At 39.6% G+C, this 27210-nt stretch overlaps 1 protein-coding gene and 2 pseudogenes across 1 annotated transcript in view; 2 read left to right on the top strand and 1 right to left on the bottom strand.

Moving 5' to 3' along the window:
* Positions 1 to 27210, bottom strand: part of LOC123595659 (ankyrin repeat domain-containing protein 26-like) — a gene marked incomplete at its 3' end in the record, with an annotated part of 196793 nt that overhangs the window by 26003 nt on the left and 143580 nt on the right. Inside the window, exons 20-22 of the mRNA XM_045473343.1 lie at positions 3463 to 3676; positions 1239 to 1416; positions 870 to 1007 (exon numbers count right to left, since the gene is read on the bottom strand). Of these exons, the coding sequence (XP_045329299.1) occupies positions 870 to 1007; positions 1239 to 1416; positions 3463 to 3676 (530 nt within the window). The remainder of the gene's footprint in view (positions 1 to 869; positions 1008 to 1238; positions 1417 to 3462; positions 3677 to 27210) is intronic.
* Positions 7410 to 10302, top strand: LOC123595658 (annotated as a pseudogene).
* LOC123595662 lies at positions 26068 to 26778 on the top strand (annotated as a pseudogene).

Here is a 27210-nt window from a genome sequence, read left to right as displayed (position 1 = left end):
AGTGTAAATACCCAAGGACGAAAGAAGTCTTGTATTTCAAAATACTGATAGGAAATAAGGTGACATTTATACATCTCTTAGAATACCATGAGATTATTTACTGCTGCAGTAACTTGTATTTCCTCTTCATGTTGAAAACAGTAATAAATATAAAAGAGGGGATATACACTCAACTATTTTATTACGAATAAAATACCTATCAATAAATTATCGTTAAGTATATACCACAGCATACCATTGTTATCAAAAGTTCCTTGTAATGAAATAGGATGCTACTTGAAGCAAAACTGTTACTTTTCTCAAAAGTAGGAGACTTGATACCGAAAATATGATCAGTGAATTGGCTACACTTGTCCTCCTGTCCATTAGCGGAAGTGTTCAACTAACCGATTAATATATCAAGGCAGTGAAGTAACTGTTCAAAACCAAAACACATGTTGCTAGTAGCAATAGTTTTGAGATTAGGGAAAGCTCATCAATTCCTACAAAAAGTAATAAAAGCCTCTCCCTTGGATGAGGACATTATGGATGTCACTATTTGTTGCAGACAAATGCATTTAATCAAGAATATTATTTTATCCAGTGAAGCAAAAATGCCACCATCCCCCATGACCCTCCGCAAAATATATGTGCTTTTAAAATCCTCTATAGTTTCCATGATGAACACAGTTCAGTTTCATATATATATATACATATATATATATATATACACACATATATACACATACACACACACACGCATATATATATATACACACATACATACATATATATACATACACACACGGAGAAAAAAGTAATAATAACTAAAAAATAGAATGTATACAAATACATACACACATGTATTTCAAAATAACTAAAGAAGATACCTTAGAATTAGTTTTCTTATGAGGCATTTCTAGCTCCTTTTGCTTGCAAAAGTGATTGTTTAGACTTCCATCTTGTAAGACTCTGGCCTTCTGTTCTGGAGAAAGTTGCCACTGAGTGTCACCACGCTCTTCTACAACCTGGAGACACATTTCATTATGATTCTGGTCTCATACCATTAAAAAAAAAAAGGTCAAAAGCTGAAGAGGAGAACTTTAAAAAAATGTTCAAAAAAACATAATCCCATGTTTTAATTTATTTTAAACCTAAATAATATATCTTGAGTCAAAGGGATACTATAAAATATATATGTATAATATTACACTATGTAATATGGATGGAAATACAGTTTTTATCAAAAACTGATTTACCTGATTTTTTGTGGCCTTCAATTCCATGTTTAGCGTTCTAAGAGCGAGTTCAACTTGTTGTTTTGTTTCAACTTCTTTCTTATATTCGTCTTCTTTTCTTCTTAACTTTTCCCTAATATTTTCACATAACATATCAGAATTTCTTCTTTCTTCTTCTTTTTCTTGTTTTAAGGTACATCTGCAATGACATGTGCTTCTTTTAAAATTTGTTTTGTTAGACATAAAAAAGTTCATTTTGGGGCGCCTGGGTGGCGCAGTCGGTTAAGCGTCCGACTTCAGCCAGGTCACGATCTCGCGGTCCGTGAGTTCGAGCCCCGCGTCGGGCTCTGGGCTGATGGCTCAGAGCCTGGAGCCTGTTTCCGATTCTGTGTCTCCCTCTCTCTCCGCCCCTCCCCCATTCATGCTCTGTCTCTCTCTGTCCCAAAAATAAATAAACGTTGAAAAAAAAATTAAAAAGTTCATTTTATGATCTGGTTCCACATAAGTTGGCTTATTATCCAGATGAAAAATTTCTCTGTTCTCCAATTGTTCTCCTTGTAGGGCTCATGTTTTTAATTTGTCACTTCAATCTCTTCCAAACCATATACACGGTTGAAAAAAAAGCCAGGAGAAAACATTATGCAACTTAGTTTTAGTCAGTAATAACTCTGGTAGATGTTGTAGGAAAGGAAGTTTGAAATTATTCAAGAAAGTTAGAGTTGAAAATTACCCCCTTTCCCACAGGTATAATTATTCTTCCATAGGACAGATAATTCAGTTTCTCATTAAAAAGAGAAGTTGCTGTTTATAAGCAAGTTTATCAATTCACTGGAAATGAAATTTCCACTTGACGAAACCTTACAGGTACCTCCGAAAATGATGTGCAGTGAAAGAGAGCATCTGTGGATGTTGTTTACACCACATACATGTGCAGATTACTGTCATCCAAGACTATGCTGGCGAGTCTAATATCTGTTGCCTATGCTTTTTGTTTCTTCTTCCACAACACTTGCAACCTACCTTGTTGATGCATACCTACTTTATGAATCACTTAAACATCCATTCTAGAACGCCACAGGGTACGTATTAAGTAAACAATAAAGAGTAATATGACCTTTCAGCATACACTTTTGAATTAATTTTATCTACCTATGACAGAGATGTTGAAAAAAATTATCAGTAATCACTTTCCATATTACTTTTTTTTAAAGTTTATTCATTTTTGAGAGAGAAAGGGAGAGCCCATGCAAACAAAGGAGGGGCAGAGAGACAGAGAGAGGGAGGCAGAAAATCCGAAGTGGGCTCTGCACTGACAACACACAGCTCGATGTGGGGCTCGAACTCATGAACCCTGAGATCATGACCTGAGCCAAAGTCGGACGCTTGACTGACTGAGCCACCCAGGCGCCCCCATTTTACTTTGTTTAAATTTTTTATTGAGAGAGAGATGACGCAAGTGAGCGAGGGTGGAGAGAGAGAAAGAGAGACAGAATCCTACGACGGGCAGACAGAGTGGGAGAGACAGTGAGAGAAGAGGAGCTCACCCAAAGCGGGGCTCGTGCTCACCCAAAGCAGGGCTCGAGCCCACCCAAAGCAAGGCTCAAACTCACGAGATCATCACCTGAGCCGAAGCCAGATGCTTAACCAGCTGAGCCACGCAGGCACCCCCACTTTACCTTTTAACCCCTGCATGTTAAAAAGCAAACGGAATCAATTTTGGGGAATTTTACTCTTGAGAAAAATGACCATTTTATACTCTGTTGGTAGGTACAGAAAGTAATATAAACTTTCCTGAGAACAATTTAAAAATATGGATCAAAGACCTTTTTTCAAATTTTTATACCTTATCCAGATTACATTATATTGAAGAATTGATTCCAAGTGAGTAACCAGACATTTAGAAATAGATTTCTATAAAAGACATTCCTGACAGCATTAATTAAAATACAGAAAGATGAAAAACAAGCAGAATTCAATCTCTTAAATAATGATGTTTCTTGGACTATGGTGGACTTTTATATGGCCATTAAAATTGTGATTTGGAATACACATTAAATTATTATAAGTATTTACTGTTAAGAACTTGCTGTGTTATTTCCAAGAATTGCACACCTCACAAACACTAAACAAGTATTCTTTCCAGGAAAATCCCATAAGGTAAGTCAGCAATTACAAAACTGCCCCTACACATCTGTAGTATAAAAGGAAACAGTTGAAATATTTCCTTAAAGTCAAGATGCTATACCTCAAACTGCAGAATTCACGTTCCCATTCTACTTTTTGATGCTCTAACCGTGATATCATGTCTTTGGCTTCTTGTAGCTCGTTTTGTAGTGCACTAACCATTTTTTCCATTTTTGTCATTTTTCCCATAAGAAGTTTACAGTGATTTTTGTTAAGTTTCCTTAATTTCTCATAGGAAACACGTATATCTTGGATTTTCAAGAAGACAGCATAATCTGCATCAGAGAAGAAACAGAAATAAAATAGATGAGTACTTTTTGCGTATACAGGCCTGTGCATCTTCAATTCACTCATTCACACATTGAATAAATATATACCTTCATTGGAAGATGTTATACTCAGCTCTACACATACAATATAGAAGACCCCTGGCTCTTGATTAGCTTAAAGTCTAGTGAAGGAGAAAGACAACTCAAATGGTAATTCTAAATTCAGATAGTTCCTATTAGAAGACAGAGTTCTGTGACCATAACTTGATCTAGATTGGGCCCAAGGAAGATAGATGTCCCTGAGGAAGAGATAACTATACTGAGGAATGAAGGATGAGCAGGCGGCAATTAAGCAAAGGAGGAAGACAAGCACTCTCGACAGTCTAGAGCATGTGCCGAAGTTCCACTGTAATCTGCTTCTGGCCAAGGTGGGGTAACACGTACTGATTGATCTTCCTACCTGAAGCAAGCAAAAACAAAACAGACAAAATACAATTTTAACATGATTTTCAAGACACAGAACTTCAGACAATGAAGGACAATGATCCCTGAAAACAAAACACGTTAGCCTAATACGTATGCCCAAACTCACTGCCTTGAGAGAGTTTTCAGGATATGACACAGGAAACATAAATAATTTAAGTAGATTTAACCAGACTCCTTGAGTCGAGGTGGCAAAACTGAGAGTCTGGTGAAGTCAAGACAGATAGAGACGACAGGTCAGCATCCAGGAGAGGAGAAAGCAGGACACAGAAAGAACCCTGGGCATCTGCACAGGGTCCCCTTTGGCTATTCAGCAGAGTAACAACCAGTGCATACATGGAAGGAAGTCATCAAGGGGAAAAAATCTGAAAAGAGTAGAGGAAACACTGCCTGGTGCTCCCACAGCACGAGGGACAGTATCTATTCACATTAGCTAAGATAAAAAAAAAAACTCATAATTTGCCTTAGGCTGATCACCACTCTGGATTCAGCCAATAATTCATAAGAGCAAGACTAAAGGATCCAACTGTTTGTAAGTAACTTAGCAATATCTCCAAACATAGCATGAAAAGATAACTAGAGGCATAGAAGCTATTGTTTTAAAAACCAAATAGCACTTACAGAGATGTAAATTATGTTAGCCATGAACAATACGATGGGTAGCAATAAACACATATTAGACATCACAAAACAAAAGACTGAAGTTTAACATTGGAAACCTGGGAGAAAACTTCAACTGGGAAATATACAATTGTCCAAAGAGGCAGGGGAAAGGGACAGGAAAAAAAAAATGGCCCAAATATTCCTAAACTTCATGAAAACTATAATCCCACTGACCCAGGAAGGATCAGTCTAGGAAAGAAGAAATGGAAGTCAACTCTTGTAATTTGCCTAAACTATATACGATGTGGTATAACATTACTGGAAGGGAGACTGTGATGCTGAAGCCATAGACTATAAACCCTAAACCAACCACTAAAGCAGCAAAACTGAAAAGTTCTAGCTAGGAAGCCTAAATAAATAAGTGAATAAATGAATACATGAATAAATGAATACATGAATAAATAAATAAATGGATAAAACTGAATCATAAAAATTACTCCATTAAAAGAAAGCAGAAAAAGAAGAGAACGGGAACAAGGAGCAGATAGGACAAATGCAAATCACACAGCATGATGACATATTCAAATCAACTATCTCAAAAATCACAGTAAATGGTCCTTTGTAGCAACGTGGATGGAACTGGAGAGTGTGATGCTAAGTGAAATAGGCCATACAGAGAAAGACAGATACCATATGTTTTCACTCTTATGTGGATCCTGAGAAACTTAACAGAAACCCATGGGGGAGGGGAAGGAAAAAAGAAAAAAAGAGGTTAGAGTGGGAGAGAGCCAAAGCATAACAGAATCTTAAAAACTGAGAACAAACTGAGGCTTGCTGGGGGGTGGGAGGGAGGGGAGGGTGGGTGATGGGTATTGAGGAGGGAACCTTTTGGGATGAGTACTGGGTGTTGTATGGAAACTAATTTGACAATAAATTTCATATATTGAAAAAAAAACATCACAGTAAATGAAAACGGTCTAAAAGCCTCAACTAAAACGCAGACTGTCAGAATGGATAAAAAAGGAAGACTCAACTATATGCCACCTATACAAAATGCACTTTAAATGTCAAGACAGAAATTTGTTCGAAAGACAGAAATATGATATACCACACTAGCACTTGACCAAAGAAGGCTGAGCTAGAGTGGCTCTATGAATAGCAGACAAAACAGTTTCAAGCAAAAAAATTATTACCAGCAATAAACAACAGGTCATTGTATAATCATAAAAAGGTCAATTAAGAGCAATCTTAAATGTTCATGTATCTGTTAATAGCTTCAAAGTACATGAAGTAAAAATTGATAGAACTGAAAATAGAAATAGGCAAATTCACAATTATACTCTGATATTTCAATAGGCTCAACATCAGCAAGGGCATAGTAGACTTGGCCACCACTATTCTTCTCAAGGATCTATAGAACACTTACCAAAAAAGACTATGTTCTGGGTCAAAAATAAGCCTTAATAAAAGGAAGAAGTCAAGAGGCCTGAAGTCATAATAGTGTGTTCCCTGACCACAAAGCAATCAAATCAGAAAACAAGCACAAAAATATCTCTGGAAAATACTCAACGATTTGTGAGCTACAGAACACATCGAAATATCCCCTGGGTCAAAGAAGTAATGAAAAAAGAATAAAAAAAATTAGACAGGATTCTGAACTGAATGAAAATGAAAACATAGAATTTGTAGTCCTACTTTAGTAGCACACACATGAAGACTGATAGCACTGAATGTATACATTAAAAAAGAAGAGGGAAGTGTGGTGCTCCTTGCTGCCTTTGTGGCTCCTCCCCCAGCTTCCCAAGCGCCCCGCCCTGCCCCGCCCTACCCTGGCAGTGGCTGGAGAGCAGGTGCTTTGTTCACAGGCGCACAGCAGGCACTTGGCCTGGTGGGGGAAGGGTCCGCCACCTGCTGGGAATTGAAGGTTGGGGAGTAGCTGTAGGAGGCGACCCCCCTAGACTGAGGTGGGCATGGGCTGGGCCCCGGGCTCTGCTGGAGTGGGAGGCGGCGGCGGTGGCAGAGGCATGGCCCTCTGGAAGGGAAAGCCCAATGCCTGTGCACCTGTCTCCCCTCCCTTCCTCTCCGCCCCTGCTATGAGTTGTGTGTTCTAGCTCCCCATATTTTTCTCACTACCTACATCATCACCCATCTTCCGACTTCGCTTCGCAGCTTCTTGCGACCCTTTCTCTCATTTAAGCTTCAGTTACTCAGGCTCTTTTCACCCTAGTCCTGCCAGAGACTTCATATGCCAGCAGTCTCTTTCATGGGATGTCCCCATCCTTCCCCTCTCCCCTCATCCTATTCTGGGCTGATGGCAGCCAGAAATCCTTCCTATTGCATTTACCAGCAGTTTCCACCTGGCCCTGAAGCTTGGCGCAGATCAAGCCCACCACACCCACGCTAAGAAGGACCCCTAGGAGAACCACTTGTCCCATGGTGGTATTGGACAATATGTTCTCGATTTTCCTCTGGTTGCTTGTTTTAGTCTGAATATTTGTTACCTCCACCGCTATACTTTACAAACGTATGTTTTGGTTGCATGACAAGGAGTTAGAAATGACCCAGAGACCATTCGCAGGTAAGGAGAAGATTTAGACATTTAGGATTAAAGGAAAAAGGAGAAACAGAATGTTAAGAAGATTAGATGCCTCAAAGTATTTTGATATCTTTTGTGATCTGAGGAAGTGGAGATTACTGAGCCTACACAGATTGACATTTTGGGAGAAAATTTCATGATGCTTGATTCGCTCTTGGAGTAACGTGAACACAAGTTCTCAAACCTGCATATTCTCTCAGTTGGAACCAGCTGTATATCTGAATGTTCACTTTCATCAGAACTTGTATCAGAGAAAGAATGGGAGTCTGGTTCAACGAAAATGACTACGTCCGGGACCTGGGAAGGGTCATTCTGTTTCCTAATAGTGTATATGGCTATTTTAGAGGGCACAGATCAGGATTTTTACAGTTTACTTGGAGTATCCAGGACTGCAAGCAGTAGAGAGATAAGACAAGCTTTCACGAAGTTTGCATTGAAGCTACAGCCTGATAAAAAACAAAAACAAACAAACAAAAAACAAAAACAAAAACAAAAACGAATAACCCAGGGCGCCTGGGTGACTCAGTCAGTTGAGCGTCCAACTTCCGCTCGCTTGGGCCATGATCTCACAGGTCATGGTTTAGAGCCCCGTGTAGGGCTCTGTGCTGATGGCTCAGAGCCAGGGGCCTGTTTTGAATTCTGTGTCTCCCTCTCTCTCTGCCCCTAACCCACTTGCATTCCATCTCTGTCTCTCTCAATAGTAAATAAACACTAAATAAATAAATAAATAAATAAATAAATAACCAACCAATCAACCAACCAACCTACCAACCAAATGAATAATCCTAACGTACAGAGTGATTTTCAAAAACAAATAGAGCATATGAAGTACTCAAAGATGAAGATCTGTGGGAAAAGTATGACAAATACGGAGAAAAGGGACTTGCAGATGATCCAGAAGGTGGCCCGTATGAAAGCTGGGATTATGATCGTTATGATTTTGGTATTTATGATGATGATCTTGAAAGCATGACATTGAATAGAAGAGAATTGGATGCTGCTGTTCATTCTGGAGAATGGTGGTTTGTGAACTTTTACTCCCCAGGATGTTCACACTGCCATGAATTAGCTCCCACATGGAGAGACTGTGCTAAAGAAGTAGATGGATTACTTCGAATTGGTGCTATTAACTGTGGTGATGATAGAATGCTTTGCTGAATGAAAGGAGTCAATGGATCTCCCAGCCTCTTCCTTTTTAGGTCTGGAACGGCCACAGTGAAATATCACGGGGACAGATCAAAGGAAAGTTTGGTGAGTTTCGCCATGCAGCACGTTAGAAACACAGTGATGGAATTATGGACAGGAAATTTTGTTCACTCCATAGAAACTGCTTTTGCTGCTGGTATTGGCCAGCTGATCACTTTTTGTCGCAAAGAAGGAGATTTTTTAACTTCATAGACACGACTCAGGCTCAGGGGCATGTTGGATGGTCTTGTTAATGTAGGATGGATGGACTGTGCCACCCAGGACAAACTGTGTAAAAGTCTGGATATTATGACAAGTACTACTGCCTATTTTCCTCTGGCGCCCCATTAAATAACAGAGAGAAAAGCAGCGTTTTGTTCCTTAATTCATTGGATGCTCAAGAAATATATTTGGAAATCGTGCATAGTCTTCCAGATTTTGAGCTACTTTTGGCAAATATAGTTTGCAACTAAAGGATCGATTGGCTCATCATCGGTGGCTCTTATCGTTTAGTTTTGGAAAACATGAAAATCCAAATGATCCTGAGTTGAGGGAACTAAAAACTCTACTCAAAAGTGAACATATTCAAGTTGGCAAGGCTGACTGTCCCTCTGCGCCAGACATCTGTAGTAATCTCTCTGTATTTCAGCCATGTCTAGCAGTATTTAAAGGACAAGGAACCAAAGAATATGAAATTCATCATGGAAAGAAGATTCTATATGATATACTAGCCTTTGCCAAAGAAAGTGATAATTCTCATGTTGCCACATTTGGACCTCAAAATGTTCCTGCCGATGACAGGAACTGTGGCTTGTTGATTTGTTTGGGCCATGGTGTCCACCATGTCAAGCTTTATTGCCAGAGTTACAAAAAGCATCAAAGCATCTGTGTGGTCAGCTTAAGTTTGGTACACTAGATGGTACGGTTCACGAAGGACCCTGTAACAAGTATAACATTCAGGCGGATCCAACAACAGTGGTATTCAACCAATCCGAGGTTCATGAATAAGAAGGACATCACTCTGCTGAACAACAGATCTTGGAATTCATAGAGGATCCTAGGAACCTTCAGTGACCTCCCTGACACCCACCACTTTCAATGAACTAGCTAAATAAAGAAACCATGATGAAGTCTGGATGGTTGACTTCTACTCCCATGGTGTCATCCATGTCAAGTCCTAATGCCAGAATGGAAAGAATGGCCCGGACACTCACTGGACAGTTACTGTGGGAAGTATAGACTGCCAACAGTATCATTCCTTTTGTGCCCAAGAAAATGTTCAGAGATACCCCGAGATAAGACTTACCCCCCACAAAACCAAATAAAGCTTTTTAGTATCACAGTTACAATGGCTACAAGAGAGATGTGGGGTCCGGGATTTCTACCTCAAGCATGCACAAATCTAATGACTCAGACTTTCGATGAAAAAGTTATACAAGGGAAAAATCACCAGGTGATTGAATTCTATGCTCCTTGGTGTGGACCTTGCCAAAATTTTGCTCCAGAGTTTAGGCTCTTGGCTAAGATGATGAAAGGAAAAGCGAAAGCTGGAGAAATAGACTGTCAGGCTTAGGCTCAAACATGCCAGAAAGCTGGCATCAGAGCCTATCCGACTGTTAAGTGTTATCCCTATGAAAAAGCAAAGAGAAACGTTTGGGGAGAGCAAATAGATGCCAGAGATGCAAAAGCAATCGCTGCCTTCCTAAATGAAAAATTGAAAAATCTACATACTCATAGAGAGAGAGATAAGGATGAACTTGAATGATGTGAAGATGAAGAAAAAAGAGAAAAGGAGTTCTAACCTATGACATCAGAGGATCATCTTTGTAGGATATTGCTGCATTCTGGGTCAGAATAAAGGAACATTATCTCAGAATTGTAATTGCAGCGTCTGAATTCTGTACAACATTGGTATAAATGAAGGGTTTGCAAGCTTTTTCTGTAAAAGGCCAAACTGTAAATATTTTAAACTTTGTAGACCATGTACTTTTGTCACATAGTACTTTGTTTTTGCTTTGTTTACAACTCTTCAAAAAATATAAAATTTTTCTTAGCTCAGGGCCATACACAAACAAGCCAAGCCACATTCAGTCCATGGGCCATAGATTGCTGACCCCTGGAAATGGTACTAAAACTGCCTGGCTCAAACAGGAGCCTGCTCTGTCATGTACATACATGTCTAGGGTCTATTCCTTAAAATTTTGGGTCTGGCCTGAAAGGAAATAACTTGGTATTTATTTACCTGTCTTAAAAATTGTGTGAAATGGGGCTACTCTGGGAAGATGGCAGCGTAGGAGGACACTGGGCTCACCTCACGTCCTGCTGATCACTTAGATTCCACCTACACCTGTCTAAATAACCCAGAAAACCGCCAGAGGATTAACAGAACGGAGTCGCCGGAGCCAAGCGCAGATGAGATGCCCACGGAAGAGGGTAGGAAGGGCAGCGAGGCGGTGCACGCTCCACGGACTGGCGAGAGGGAGCCGGGGCGGAGGGGCGGCTCTCCGGCTAAGCAGAGCCCCCGAGTCTGGCTTGCAAAAGCGGAGGGGCCTGATGGACTGTGTTCCGACAGCAAGTGCGACTTAGCGTCTGGGAGGTCATAAGTTAACAGCTCTGCTCGGAAAGCGGGAAAGCTGGAGGACAAAGGGAGGGAGAGCTGCTGAGCCCCCAGATGACAGAGCTCAGTTTGGTGGGGAAAAAAAGCGCTCGCCAGCGCCATCTCCCCCACCCATCCCCCAGCCAAAATCCCAAAGAACCAGTTCCTGCCAGGGAACTTGCTCGCTCTGTGCAAACACCCAACTCTGTGCTTCTGCGGAGCCAAACCTCCGGCAGCGGATCTGACTCCCTCCCGCTGCCACAGGGCCCCTCCTGAAGTGGATCACCTAAGGAGAAGCAAGCTAAGCCTGCCCCTCCTGCCCCTGTGCACCTTGCCCACCCACCCCAGCTAATACGCCAGATCCCCAGCATCACAAGCCTGGCAGTGTGCAAGTAGCCCAGACGGGCCACGCTACCCCACAGTGAATCCCGCCCCTAGGAGAGGGGAAGAGAAGGCACACACCAGTCTGACTGTGGCCCCAGCGGTGGGCTGGGGGCAGATATCAGGTGGGACTGCGGCCCCGCCCACCAACTCCAGTTATACACCACAGCACAGGGGAAGTGCCCTGCAGGTCCCCACCACGCCAGGGACTATCCAAAATGACCAAGCAGAAGAATTCCCCTCAGAAGAATCTCCAGGAAATAACAACAGCTAATGAGCTGATCAAAAAGGATTTAAATAATATAACAGAAAGTGAATTTAGAATAATAGTCATAAAATTAATCGCTGGGCTTGAAAACAGTATAGAGGACAGCAGAGAATCCCTTGCTACAGAGATCAAGGGACTAAGGAACAGTCACGAGGAGCTGAAAAACGCTTTAAATGAAATGCAAAACAAAATGGAAACCACCACGGCTCGGATTGAAGAGGCAGAGGAGAGAATAGGTGAACTAGAAGATAAAGTTATGGAAAAAGAGGAAGCTGAGAAAAAGAGAGATAAAAAAATCCAGGAGTATGAGGGGAAAATTAGAGAACTAAGCGATACACTAAAAAGAAATAATATACGCATAATTGGTATCCCAGAGGAGGAAGAGAGAGGGAAAGGCGCTGAAGGGGTACTTGAAGAAATAATAGCTGAGAACTTCCCTGAACTGGGGAAGGAAAAAGGCATTGAAATCCAAGAGGCACAGAGAACTCCCTTCCGACGTAACTTGAATCGATCTTCTGCACGACATATCATAGTGAAACTGGCAAAATACAAGGATAAAGAGAAAATTCTGAAAGCAGCAAGGGGTAAACGTGCCCTCACATATAAAGGGAGACCTATAAGACTCGTGACGGATCTCTCTTTTGAAACTTGGCAGGCCAGAAAGAATTGGCACGAGATTTTCAGTGCGCTAGACAGAAAAAATATGCAGCCGAGAATCCTTTATCCAGCAAGTCTGTCATTTAGAATAGAAGGAGAGATAAAGGTCTTCCCAAACAAACAAAAACTGAAGGAATTTGTCACCACTAAACCAGCCCTACAAGAGATCCTAAGGGGGACCCTGTGAGACAAAGTACCAGAGACATCACTACAAGCATAAAACATACAGACATCACAATGACTCTAAACCCGTATCTTTCTATAATAACACTGAATGTAAATGGATTAAATGCGCCAACCAAAAGACATAGGGTATCAGAATGGATAAAAAAACAAGACCCATCTACTTGGTGTCTACAAGAGACTCATTTTAGACCTGAGGACACCTTTAGATTGAGAGTGAGGGGATGGAGAACTATTTATCATGCTACTGGAAGCCAAAAGAAAGCTGGAGTAGCCATACTTATATCAGACAAACTAGACTTTAAATTAAAGGCTGTAACAAGAGATGAAGAAGGGCATTATAAAATAGTTACAGGGTCTATCCATCAGGAAGAGCTAACAATTATAAATGTCTATGTGCCGAATACCGGAGCCCCCAAATATATAAAACAACTACTCATAAACATAAGCAACCTTATTGATAAGAATGTGGTACTTGCAGGGGACTTTAACACCCCACTTACAGAAATGGATAGATCATCTAGACACACGGTCAATAAAGAAACAAGGGCCCTGAATGAGACACTGGATCAGATGTCCTTGACAGATATATTTAGAACTCTGTATCCCAAAGCAACAGAATATACTTTCTTCTCGAGTGCACATGGAACATTCTCCAAGATAGATCATATACTGGGTCACAAAACAGCCCTTCATAAGTTTACCAGAATTGAAATTATACCATGCATACTTTCAGACCACAATGCTATGAAGCTTGAAATCAACCACAGAAAAAACTCTGGAAAACCTCCAAAAGCATGGAGGTTAAAGAACACCCTACTAACGAATGAGTGGGTCAACCAGGCAATTAGAGAAGAAATTAAAAAATATATGGAAACAAACGAAAATGAAAATACAACAATCCAAACGCTTTGGGACGCAGCGAAGGCAGTCCTGAGAGGAAAATACATTGCAATCCAGGCCCATCTCAAGAAACAAGAAAAATCCCAAATACAAAATCTAACAGCACACCTAAAGGAAATAGAAGCAGAACAGCAAAGGCAGCCTAAACCCAGCAGAAGAAGAGAAATAATAAAGATCAGAGCAGAAATAAACAATATAGAGTCTAAAAAAACTGTAGAGCAGATCAACGAAACCAAGAGTTGGTTTTTTGAAAAAATAAACAAAATTGACAAACCTCTAGTCAGGCTTCTCAAAAAGAAAAGGGAGATGACCCAAATAGATAAAATCATGAATGACAATGGAATTATTACAACCAATCCCTCAGAGACACAAACAATTATCAGGGAATACTATGAAAAATTATATGCCCACAAATTGGACAACTTGGAAGAAATGGACAAATTCCTGAACACCCACACTCTTCCAAAACTTAATCAGGAGGAAATAGAAAGCTTGAACAGACCCATAACCAGCGAAGAAATTGAATCGGTTATCAAAAACCTCCCAACAAATAAGACTCCAGGACCAGATGGCTTCCCAGGGGAGTTCTACCAGACGTTTAAAGCAGAGATAATACCTATCCTTCTCAAGCTATTCCAAGAAATAGAAGGGGAAGGAAAACTTCCAGACTCATTCTATGAAGCCAGTATTACTTTGATTCCTAAACCAGACAGAGACCCAGTAAAAAAAAGAGAACTACCGGCCAATATCCCTGATGAATATGGATGCAAAAATTCTCAATAAGATACTAGCAAATCGAATTCAACGGCATATAAAAGGAATTATTCACCATGATCAAGTGGGATTCATTCCTGGGATGCAGGGCTGGTTCAACATTCGCAAATCAATCAACGTGATACATCACATTAACAACAAAAAAGAGAAGAACTATATGATCCTGTCAATCGATGCAGAAAAGGCCTTTGACAAAATCCAGCACCCTTTAATAAAAACCCTTGAGAAAGTCGGGATAGAAGGAACGTACTTAAAGATCATAAAAGCCATTTATGAAAAGCCCACAGCTAACATCATCCTCAATGGGGAAAAACTGAGAGCTTTTTCCCTGAGATCAGGAACACGACAGGGATGCCCACTCTCACCGCTGTTGTTTAACATAGTGTTGGAAGTTCTAGCATCAACAATCAGACAACAAAAGGAAATCAAAGGCATCAAAATTGGCAAAGATGAAGTCAAGCTTTCGCTTTTTGCAGATGACATGATATTATACATGGAAAATCCGATAGACTCCACCAAAAGTCTGCTAGAATTGATACATGAATTCCGCAAAGTTGCAGGATACAAAATCAATGTACAGAAATCCGTTGCATTCTTATACACTAACAATGAAGCAACAGAAAGACAAATAAAGAAACTGATCCCGTTCACAATTGCACCAAGAAGCATAAAATACCTAGGAATAAATCTAACCAAAGATGTAAAGGATCTGTATGCTGAAAACTATAGAAAGCTCATGAAGGTAACTGAAGAAGATTTAAAGAAATGGAAAGACATTCCCTGCTCATGGATTGGAAGAATAAATATTGTCAAAATGTCAATACTACCCAAAGCTATCTACACATTCAATGCAATCCCAATCAAAATTGCACCAGCATTCTTCTCGAAACTAGAACAAGCAATCCTAAAATTCATATGGAACCACAAAAGGCCCCAAATAGCCAAAGGAATTTTGAAGAAGAAGACCAAAGCAGGAGGCATCACAATCCCAGACTTTAGCCTCTACTACAAAGCTGTCATCATCAAGACAGCATGGTATTGGCACAAAAACAGACACATAGACCAATGGAATAGAATAGAAACCCCAGAACTAGACCCACAAACGTATGGCCAACTCATCTTTGACAAAGCAGGAAAGAACATCCAATGGAAAAAAGACAGCCTCTTTAACAAATGGTGCTGGGAGAACTGGACAGCAACATGCAGAAGGTTGAAACTAGACCACTTTCTGACACCATTCACAAAAATAAACTCAAAATGGATAAAGGACCTGAATGTGAGACAGGAAACCATCAAAACCTTAGAGGAGAAAGCAGGAAAAGACCTCTCTGACCTCAGCCGTAGCAATCTCTTACTCGACACATCCCCAAAGGCAAGGGAATTAAAAGCAAAAGTGAATTACTGGGACCTTATGAAGATAAAAAGCTTCTGCACAGCAAAGGAAACAACCAACAAAACTAAAAGGCAACCAACGGAATGGGAAAAGATATTTGCAAATGACATATCGGACAAAGGGCTAGTATCCAGAATCTATAAAGAGCTCACCAAACTCCACACCCGAAAAACAAATAACCCAGTGAAGAAATGGGCAGAAAACATGAATAGACGCTTCTCTAAAGAAGACATCCGGATGGCCAACAGGCACATGAAAAGATGTTCAGCGTCGCTCCTTATCAGGGAAATACAAATCAAAACCACACTCAGGTATCACCTCACGCCAGTCAGAGTGGCCAAAATGAACAAATCAGGAGACTATAGATGCTGGAGAGGATGTGGAGGAACGGGAACCCTCTTGCACTGTTGGTGGGAATGCAAATTGGTGCAGCCGCTCTGGAAAGTAGTGTGGAGGTTCCTCAGAAAATTAAAAATAGACCGACCCTATGACCCAGCAATAGCACTGCTAGGAATTTATCCAAGGGATACAGGAGTACTGATGCATAGGGACACTTGACCCCAATGTTCATAGCAGCACTCTCGACAATATCCACATTATGGAAAGAGCCTAAATGTCCATCAACTGATGAATGGATAAAGAAATTGTGGTTTATATACACAATGGAATACAACGTGGCAATGAGAAAAAATGAAATATGGCCTTTTGTAGCAACGTGGATGGAACTGGAGAGTGTGATGCTAAGTGAAATAAGCCATACAGAGAAAGACAGATACCATATGGTTTCACTCTTATGTGGATCCTGAGAAACGTAACAGGAACCCATGGGGGAGGGGGAGGAAAAAAGAAAAAAAAAGAGGTTAGAGTGGGAGAGAGCCAAAGCATAAGAGACTGTTAAAAACTGAGAACAAACTGAGGGTTGATGGGGGTGGGAGGGAGGAGAGGGTGGGTGATGGGTATTGAGGAAGGCACCTTTTGGGATGAGCACTGGGTGTTGTATGGAAACCAATTTGACAATAAATTTCATATATAAAAAAATTGTGTGAAATGGATTGTGGCCATAGTTTCATTAAAAAAACACACACACATACACACACACACAATACACACACACACACACACACACAATGTGGCAAGTAGATAACCTATTTTCATGGTGTATTATAATAAAGAGATTTTCTTCTTTTTTCTTTCTAAAGGTTGAAGAACTGATTTTAATTTTTCACAATTGAGAAAAATTTTGGTAAAATAATGCCAATAGATTTCTACAGCATCTAGAAGAAGAAGAAGAAGAAGAAGAAGAAGAGGAGGAGGAGGAGGAGGAAGGAGGAGGAGGAGGAAGGAGGAGGAGGAAAGAGGAGGAAGAAGAGGAGGGAAGGAGGAAAAGGAGAGGGAGATGGAGAGGGAAAGGGAGAAGAAGAGGAAGAAGAAGAAGAAGAAGACCTAGGAGGGAAGGAGGAGGAGCAGAAGAAGAGGAGGAGGAGGAGGAAAGAGGAGGAGGAAGAGGACAGAGGAGGAAGAGGAAGAGGAGTGAAGGAGGAGAGGGAGATGGAGAGGGAAAGGGAGAAGAAGAAGAAGAAGAGGAAAGAGGAAAGAGGAAGGGGAAGAGGAGAGAAGGAGGAGAAAGAGAGGGAGACACAGCGGGAAAGAGAGAAGAAGAAGAAGAAGAAGAAGAAGAAGAAGAAGAAGAAAAAGGAGGAGGGGGAGAAGGAAGAAGGAGAGGAAAAAGAAGAGGAAGAAGAGGATGAGGAAGAAGAAAGATTTGAAATTTATGACATTGGGTTCCACCTTTTGAAACTACAAAAGGAAAACAAATTAAACCTAAACCAAGCAGAAGAAAGGAACTAATAAAACTCAAAGACATAAATCACATGAAAGAAAGCAGAAAAATGATAGAGAATAATCAATGAAACCAAATGCTTTCAGGAGGTGAAAAAAAGGGGATCAATTTCTACCAAGACTTATCCCAAAATGAAGAGAAACAAGGGAAGTATTAACAATATATCAGAGATTAGTAATGTAACTAACATTACTGGAGATTCACAGATACTAAAAAATAACAAAGTAATATTATGAACTTTATATAATTAATTTGACAACTCAGATGCAGTGGGTAAATCCCGTGAAAGACAGAAATGATCAAAGCTCAGTCAAGAATAAAGGGTGCCTGGCTGGCTCAGTTGGTAGAGCATGTGGCTCTTGATCTCTGGATTGTGAGTTCAAGCCCCATGTTGGGTGTAAAGATTACTGAAATGAAATGAAATGAAATGAAATGAAGTGAAATGAAATAAAATGAAATGAAGTGAAATGAAGTGAAATGAAATAAAGTGAACTTAAATAAAATAAAAGAATAAAATAAAATAAAATAAAATAAAATAAAGGAAAAAAAGAACCGATAAGCTAACTAACTCTATATGTAAAAAAGAAACTAAAGTCTTAGATAAAGATCTTTCCACAGAAAACAATTCCAGGGCCAAGTGGCTACACTAGTAAATTCATCCAACATTTTAGGAAGAAATGTTATCTATTCTACACAAAGTCTCTCCCCAAAATGGAGAGGAGAGATATTTCTCACCTCATTCTATAAGGCTAGCATTACCTGAAACCAAAACTAGACAAAGATACTATAAGAAAGAAAATTCTGTCATAAGCATGGGAGCACAATTTCTGAAGAAACCATCCACAAATCAAGTCTAACACTACATTAAAGAGGGGGGGGGTGTCAACATGGCAGAGAAGTAGGGGGACCTGAAATTACCACATCCTTCAAACACAGCAGTGAGGCAGGAAGATGTGGAAATCTAGGAATCCGGGCTACAGAGTGACATAAACATCTCCAGGGGCCGCCCATGGGGACAACTTGCCAGGTCATGGAGATTTTTAATCTATTCTTTCTGCACCTCTTCTGTATCTCCTTCTTATTTTCTTTCTCTCTCTCTCTCTCTCTCTCTCTCTCTCTCTCTCTCTCTCTCTCTCTTCCTTCCCTGCCTGGATTAAGTTGTATACTTTCTCTGATTCTCTGCCTGGTCAATTTTTTGTCTCCTTCTCTTTTCCTTTGTCCCTGTCATTTCTCCCTTTGTTTGAGATAAGGCATCTTCCATCACCCCCCCCCCCCACTGTTTAAATTCTTTTCCAGGGTTACATTATGAACAAATCTAAGCACACCTGCTGGAATGGCCAACCCACCAATATGAGTAGGGAAATAAAGCAACCAGAGTCACAACAGAGAGCATGAAACACACTCCAAAGATACCTGTTGAAGGGCCAGGCCCTGGATAGTATATGACCCCTTTTTAAAATAGTAGTGCTCACAGGTGCAGGACACATGACAACTAGGAAAACACATAAAGTATCGAACACTGATGAAATGGAAGAATTCTCCTCAAAAGAAACTCCAGGAAGAAATGAGAGCTAGAGAATTGCTCAAAACAGATATAAACAATATATCCGTTCAAGAATTTAGAATAATAGTTGTAAGATTAACAGCTGAGTTTACAAAAAAGCATAGAAGACAGCAGAGAATCTATTGCTGCAGGGATCAAGGAACTAAGAAATAGTCACAGCAATTAAGAAATACTGTAAATAAGATGCAAAATAAACTAGATGCAGTAACAGCAAAGATGGAGGAAACAGAGGGGAGAATAAGTGACATAGAAGATGAAATTATGGAAAATGACAAAGCCAAGAAAAAGGGTGATAAGAAAATATTAGACCATGAGGGGATTATTAGAAAACTAAGTGGTTCGATGAAATGTAATATTTATCCGGATCATAAGAGTTCCAGCATGAGAGAGAGAGAGAGAAAAGGGCAGATGGTTTACTTGAACAAATTATAGGTGAGAACTTCCCTAATCTGGAGAAGGAAGCAGACATCCAAATCCAGCAGGCACAGACAACTCCCTTCAGATTCAACAAGAATAGGTCATCTCCACAGCATATCATAGTGAAAGTGACAAGTTACAAAGAGAAAAGAGAATTCTGAAAGCAGCAAGGGACAAACGGGCCTTAACCTACAAGGGTAGACACATATGGGTAGTAGCAGACCTGCCCGCTGAAACTTGGCAGGCCAGGAGGCGATGGTAGGAAAAAGTCCATGTGCTGAATAGGAAAATATGCAGCTAAGAATCCTTTCTCCAGCAAGGATGTCATTCAGAATAGAAGGAGAGATAGGCTTTCCCAGAAAACCAAAAACTACAAGAGCTCATGACCACTAAACCAGCCCTGCAGGAGATCCTAAGGAGACTCTGTGAGTGGAATGTTGTCAAGGCTACAAAGGACCAGAAACATCACCACAAGCATGAAACTCCAGACAACACAATGACATGAAATCCATATCTTTAAATAATCACCCTGAATGTGAAGGGACTAAATGCCCTTATCAAAACACATAGCGTATCTGAATGGATTAAAAAAAAAAAAAAACAAAATCCATCTATATGCTGTCTACAAGAGACTTATTTGAGACAGGAGGACACCATTAGATTGAAGGTTAGGGGATAGAGTACCATGTATTATGCTACTGGAAGTCAAAAGAAAGCTGGGGTAGCCATACTTAGATCAGACAAATGAGATTTTAAACTAAAGTCTCTAACAAGAGATGGCGAAAGGCATTATATCATAATTAAGGGATCTATCCATCAACAAGAGCTACCAATTGTAAATGTTGGTGCCCCCAACTTGAGAGCCCCCAAATATATACATAGATTAATCACAAACATAAGCAATCATATTGATAATCATATGGAAATTGTAGGTGACTTTAATACTCCCTAACAACAATGGACAGATCACCTAGGCACAAAATCGGTAAAGAAACAAAGGCCCTGAATGATACGCTGGACCAGATGGATTTGACAGACCTATTCTGAACTTTTCATCCAACAGCAGCAGAATACACATTCGTCTCAAGTGCACGTGGAACATTCTCCAAAACAGATCACACAGAGGGTCACAAAACAGCCCTTCATAAATATAAAAGAACGGAGATCATACCATGCGTATTTTCAGATCACAACACTATGAAACTTGAAATCAAACAAAAGAAAAAGTTTGGGAAGCCTCTAAATGCATGGAGGTTAAAGAACATCCTACTGGAGAATGAATGGGTCAACCAGACGATGAAAGAAAAAATTAAAAAATATACATGCAGGCAAATGAAAATGAAAACATGACAATCCAACCCCTTCGGGATGCAGCAAAGGGAGCCCTAAAAGGAAAACACATCGCCATCCTGGCCTTTCTCAAGAAATAAGAACAATCCAAAATACAAAATGGAACCTCACACCTAAAGAAACTAGAAAAAGAACAGCAAAGAAACCCTACAGCCATTAGAAGAAATAATAAAGATTAGAGCAGAAATAAACACTACAGAATCCAAAAGAAAAACCCCAAAAAACAAACAAAACAAAAAAAAATAGTAGAACAGATCAATGAATCTAAGAGCTGTTTTTTTTTTAAGGAATAAATGAACTTGATAACCCCTTAGCCAGCTTTCTCAAAAAGAAAAGAGAATCCAAATAGATAAAATCACGCATGAAAAAGGAGAGGTCACAATCAACACCACAGAAATACAATTATTAGAGAATACTACGAAAATGTATATGTCAACAAACTGGACAACCTGGAAGAAATGGACACATACATAGACAACTACACATTACCCAAACTGAAATGGGAAGAAATAGAAAATTTGAACAGATCCATAACCAGCGAAGAAATTCAATCAGTTATCAAAAATCTCCCAACAAATATGAGTCCTGGGCCAGAAGTCTTCCCACGGGAATTCTACAAGACATTTAAAGCAGAGTTAATACCGATTCTTTTCCAGCTGTTGAACAAAGAAATGGAAGAAAAGCTTCCGGACTCTTTCTATGAGGCTAGCATTACCTTGATTCCCAACACAGATAGAGACCCCACTAAAAAGGAGAATGACAGGCCAATATTCCTGATGAACATGGATGCCAAAATTCTTAACAAGATACTAGCAAATCCAATTCGGCAGTATATGAAAGAATTCTTCACCATGATCAAGTGGGATTCATTCCTGGGCTACAGGGCTGGTTCAACATTCGCAAATCAATCAAAATGATACATCACCTTAATAGAAGAAAGGATACGATCATTCATATGATCCTGTCAATAAATACAGAAAAACATTTGACAAAATACAGCATTCTTTGTTAATAAGAAACCCTCAAGAAAGTTGGGATACAAGGAACATACCTTAACATAGTAAAAACCATATATGAGAAGCCTGCTGCGAATATCCTCATTGGGGAGAAACAGAGAACTTCCCCCCTGCCCTGCCCGCCCAAGATAAGGAACACAAAAGGGACGTCCACTCTCACCAGTGTTGTTGAACATAGTGGTGGAAGGCCTAGCCTCAGAAATCATACAACAAAATGAAATAAAACACATTCAAATTGGCAAAGAAGAAGCTAAACTTGCACTTTTCGCAGATGGCATGATACTCTACATGGAAAACCTGAAAGACTCCACCAAAAAGCTGCTCCAACTGATACATGAATTCAGCAAAGTCACAGGATACAAAATCAACACACAGAAATTGATTGCACTTCTATATACCAATAATGAAGTGACAGAAAGAGAAATCAAGAAACCGAGCTCATTTACAATTACACCAAGAACCATAAAATACCTAGGAATCAACCTAACCAAAGCTATAAGAGATTTGTGTCCTGAAAACTATAGAAAACATATCAAAGAAATTAAAGAAGACACAAAGAAATGGAAAAACATTCCAGGCTCATGGACTGGAAGAAGAAATATTGTGAAATGTCGATAACGACCCAAAGCAATCTACACATTCAGTGCAATCCCAATCAACGTTGCACTGTCATTCTTCTCAGAGCTAGAACAAACAATCCTACAATTTGTATGGAACCACAAAAGATCCCAGATAGCCAAAATAATGTTGAAGAAGAAAACCAGAGCTGGAGGCATCACAATCCCAGACGTTAGCCTCTACTACAAAGCTGCGATCATCAAGGGAGTATACCATCAGCACAAAAAGAGATGCAAAGGTGAATGGAATAGAATAGAGAATCCAGAAATGGACCCACAAATGTATGGCCAACTAAACCTTGGCAAAGCAAGAAAGAGTATCCAATGGGAAAAAGGCTCTTTCGCAAATGGTGCTGGGAGGGCTGGGCAGCAACATGCAGAAGAATGAAACAGGACCAGTTTCTTACACCGTGCATAAACTCAAAATGGATGAAAGACCTCAATGTGAGAGAGGAAACCATCAAAACCCTGGAGGAGAACACAGGCCACAACCTCTTGGACCTTGGCTACAGCAACTTCTACTCAATACATCTCTGAAGGCAAGGGACATAAAAGCAAAATTGGACTATTGGGACCTCATCAAAGTAGAAAGCTTCTGCACTTCAAAGGAAAAAATCCACAAAATTAAAAGGCACCAACGGAATGGGAGAAGATATCTGCACATGACCTATCAGATAAAGGATTAGTATCCATACTCTAGAAAGAATTGGCCAAACTCCACACCCGAAAAACAAATAATCCAGGGAAGAAATGGGCAGAAGACATGAATAGACACTTCCAAAGAAGACATCCAGATGGCCAACAGGCACATGAAAGGATGTTGAACGTCGCTCATCATCAGGGAAATACAAATCAAAACCACATTGAGATACCACCTCACACCGGTCAGGGTAGAGAAAATTAACAACACAGGAAACAGCAGACATTGGTAAGGATGTGCAGAAATGGGAATTCTCTTGCACTGTCGGTGGGAATGCATGGGTGGTGACACTGCTCCGGAAAACAGAGTGGAGGTTCCTCAACAAATTAAAAATAAAATTACCCAACAACCCAGCAATTGCACTACTAGGCATATATCCAAGGGACACAGGAGTGCTGATTCATAGGGGCACATGTACCCCAACATGTATACTATCAACAATCACCAAATTATGGAAAGAACACAAATGTCCATCAACTGATGAATGGGAAAAGAAGATGTGGTTTATATATACAATGGATATTACTTGGCAATGAGAAAGAATGAAATCGTGCCATTTGCAACAACATGGATGGAACTGGAGGGTAGTATGTGAAGTGAAATAAGTCAGTCAGAGAAAAACATATCATATGTTTTCACTCATATGTGGATTTTGAGAAACTTAACAGAAGAACATGGGGGAATAGAAGGGGAAAAATAGTTTCAAACAGAGAGGGAGGCAAACCATTAGAAACTCTTAAATACAGAGAACAAACTGAGGGTTCATGGAGGGGTGGGGGAAAGAGGAGAATAGGTGATGGGCATTGAGGAGGGCACTTGTTGGGATGAGCACTGAGTGTGGTATGTAAGTAATGAATCATGGGAATATACTCCCAAAGCCAAGAGCACGATGTATACACTGTACGTTAGCTAACTTGACAATAAATTATATTTAATTAATTAATTAATTAAACTACAACCATGTGTGTTTGTGGGGGGTGGAATCTAACAATACACTAAGGGATAATTTGTTATTACCAAATGGGGTTTATCCCAGAAATGCAGAGTTGGTTTAAGATTCAAAAACCGTATCTATCTCCGTAGATAAAATAAGTTCCTTGCCAAAATTCAACATCCGTTCCAGATAAAAAACTTTCGGCAATCCTGGAATACAAGGGAGCTTAAATATGATTTAAAACAAAACAAAACAAAACAAAACAAGTCATGATAACTCTATAGCTAACGTTATAAATAATGGTGAAAAACTGAATGCATTTCCTATAAGACCAGGAAGAAGAGAGGAATGACTTCTTCTGTTCAGCACTATACTAGCAGTTCTAGCCAATGAAATCAAACAAGATAAAGCAACAAAGGACATCCAGATAGAAAATGAAGTGAAACTGTCTCTACTAGCAAGGACATGGTCACAAAATAGAAGTTGGCAAACTCCAGCCTATGGGCCACATTACTTGTTTTGGTAAATTAAATTTTATCAAAATACAGCCATTTCCATTAATTTATGCAGTATCTATTGGCTGCTCTTATAGTACAATGGCAAAGCTGATTAGTTGTGACAGAGAATGAATTGGCTACAAGTCTACAATATTTACCATTGTTAGTAAAATAGTAGTTAAAAATGAATTTTTATGACCTTTGCTTATGTAGAAAATCTGACAGCATTAAGAAAAATGCTACTAGAATTAATAAATGAATTTATCATGGCACATGGATGACTCAGTCGGTTGAGTGTCTGTCTCTTGATTTCAGCTCAGGCTATGATCTCAGAGTCATGGGATGGAGCCCTATGTCAGGCTCGCACTGAGTATGGGGACTGCTTAAGATTTTCTCTCTCTCTCTCTCTCTCTCTCTCTCTCTCTCTCTTCCCCTCTCCCCTGCTCATGTATTCTCTCTAATATTAAATATATCTATACATATAAATTTATCAAGGTTGGAGGATACAGAATCATTACACAAAAATCAACTGTATTTCTATATATTAGCTATAAAGAATCAAAAATTAAAATTTCAGGGCATCTGGGTGGCTCAGCTGGTTAAGCACTGGGCTCAGGTTCAGTTCATGATCTCACCATTGGTGATTTCAAGCCCCACGTCGGGCTCTGTACTGATACCTTGGAGCCTGGAGCCTGCTTCAGATTCTGTCTACCTCTCTCTCCACCCCTCCCCAACTCACGCTCTGTCTCTCTCAAGAGTAAGCATTAAAAAAATTAAATTTAAGATGTATTATTTACAACTGCACTGAAAATAAAAAATAATCACGGTTAATATCATAAAAGACAGAAAGACCTATACATTAAACACTACAAAATATTACTGAGAAAATTTTAAAAGACCTATATCAAGGGAGAGATATATACTCTGTTCAGGGGTTAAAAGATTCAATATTGTCAAGAAGCCAATTCTCCCCAAATAAATCTGTAGATTCAATATAATCTAAACTTTATTTCCAGAAGACCACCAGAGTTGTTTGTTTGTTTGTTTGTTTGTTTGTTTGTTTTAAGAAACAGACAAACTGATTCTAAAATTCACATGGAAATGCAAAGGATCCAGAGTAGCGGAAGAACACTGAAAAGAACACAGCAAGATGACAAACACTACCGGATTTCAAAAATCCTTATAAACTGGCAGTGATTAAAACAGCATAATATTGATACAAAGATGGACAAAGAGATCAATGAGACAGAATAGAGCCCATACATAAACCCACACATATGTGGCCAACTGATTATGACAAAGGAGCAATGGCATAAAGTGGAGAAAACACAGCCTTTTCAATAAATGGTGTTGGAACAACTAGATATCCATATGCAAAAGAATGAACTTGTACACATACTTTGTATCACAAATAAAAAAGAATATAAAATGGGTCATAGATCTAAATGTAAGACCTAAAACTATAAAACTTCTAAAAGAAAGCATGAGAGAAAAGCTTTGTGACCTTGTGCTACGGAAATATTTCTTAGATATGAAAACCAAAAGCAACAATCATACAAGAACAAATGAATGTGTAAACTGGACTTCACCAAAAAGAAAAACTGCTCTTCAAAAACACTGTTGAGAGAAGGAAAAGTCACAGAGTGGGAGAAGAAAAACCTTGCAAAAAAAGAGCGGTGAGAAAGGAACTGTATCTAGCTCTTTCCACCATCTTTCTGTGCCACCATCATGATACATGTGAATGTCGTGGCAGATGCTCCCCAAAGCATAACAATACAGAAAAGAGAAGCAAACGCCAGGTTCTTACTAGGCCATGCTCCAGAGACATTGTCCACTTTCTAACTGTGATGATGAAGCATGGTTACAGTGGTGAATTTAAAGTCATTGATGATCACAGAGTTGGGTAAATTGATGTGAAACTCACAGGTAGGTTAAGCAAGGATGGAGTGACTGGCCCCAGAATTGATGGACAATGCAAAGATCTAGAAAAATGGCAGAATAATCTGCTCAGTTTGGTTTCATTATACTGACCACCTCAGCTACAGTCATGGACCATGAAGAAGGAAGATGAAAACACACAGAAGGGGAAATCCTGGGATTCTTTTTCTAGGGATGTAATACATATGTGCAAATAAAATGCCTCAGTGGAAACAACAACAACAACAACAACAACCACAAAAAAAAAGAAAACAAAATAAGGAACTGTGTCTAGGATATACAAAGAATTCTGAAAACTCAAAAACTAAGAAAACAAACAAATTTTTAAAACAACCAAAGATTTGGACAATTCAAAGAAGATACACAGATGGCAAACAAGCACATGAAAATATGCTCACCATCATCAGTTATTAGGGAGGTGTATATTGAAACCATAATGAGATATATACTAAATATCCATCCGAATGGCTAGGATTTAAAAAGCTGACAATACTAAGTGTTCATGAATATGTATGTAGGAATTGGTGCTCTCACAGACTGCTGGTGGGAATGGAAAACCGTACAACTCCTTTAGAAAACAATTTGGCAGCTTCATAATAAGGGAATATGAAGGGACATGAGATTTTTAAGGGTGAAGAATATGTT

The sequence above is a fragment of the Leopardus geoffroyi genome (genome assembly GCF_018350155.1).
Source record: "Leopardus geoffroyi isolate Oge1 chromosome C3 unlocalized genomic scaffold, O.geoffroyi_Oge1_pat1.0 chrC3_random_Un_scaffold_41, whole genome shotgun sequence".
In the NCBI taxonomy this organism is placed as follows: domain Eukaryota; kingdom Metazoa; phylum Chordata; class Mammalia; order Carnivora; family Felidae; genus Leopardus; species Leopardus geoffroyi.
Note: the sequence above shows the minus strand (reverse complement) of the source record. Positions and strands in the feature narration are given on the sequence as shown.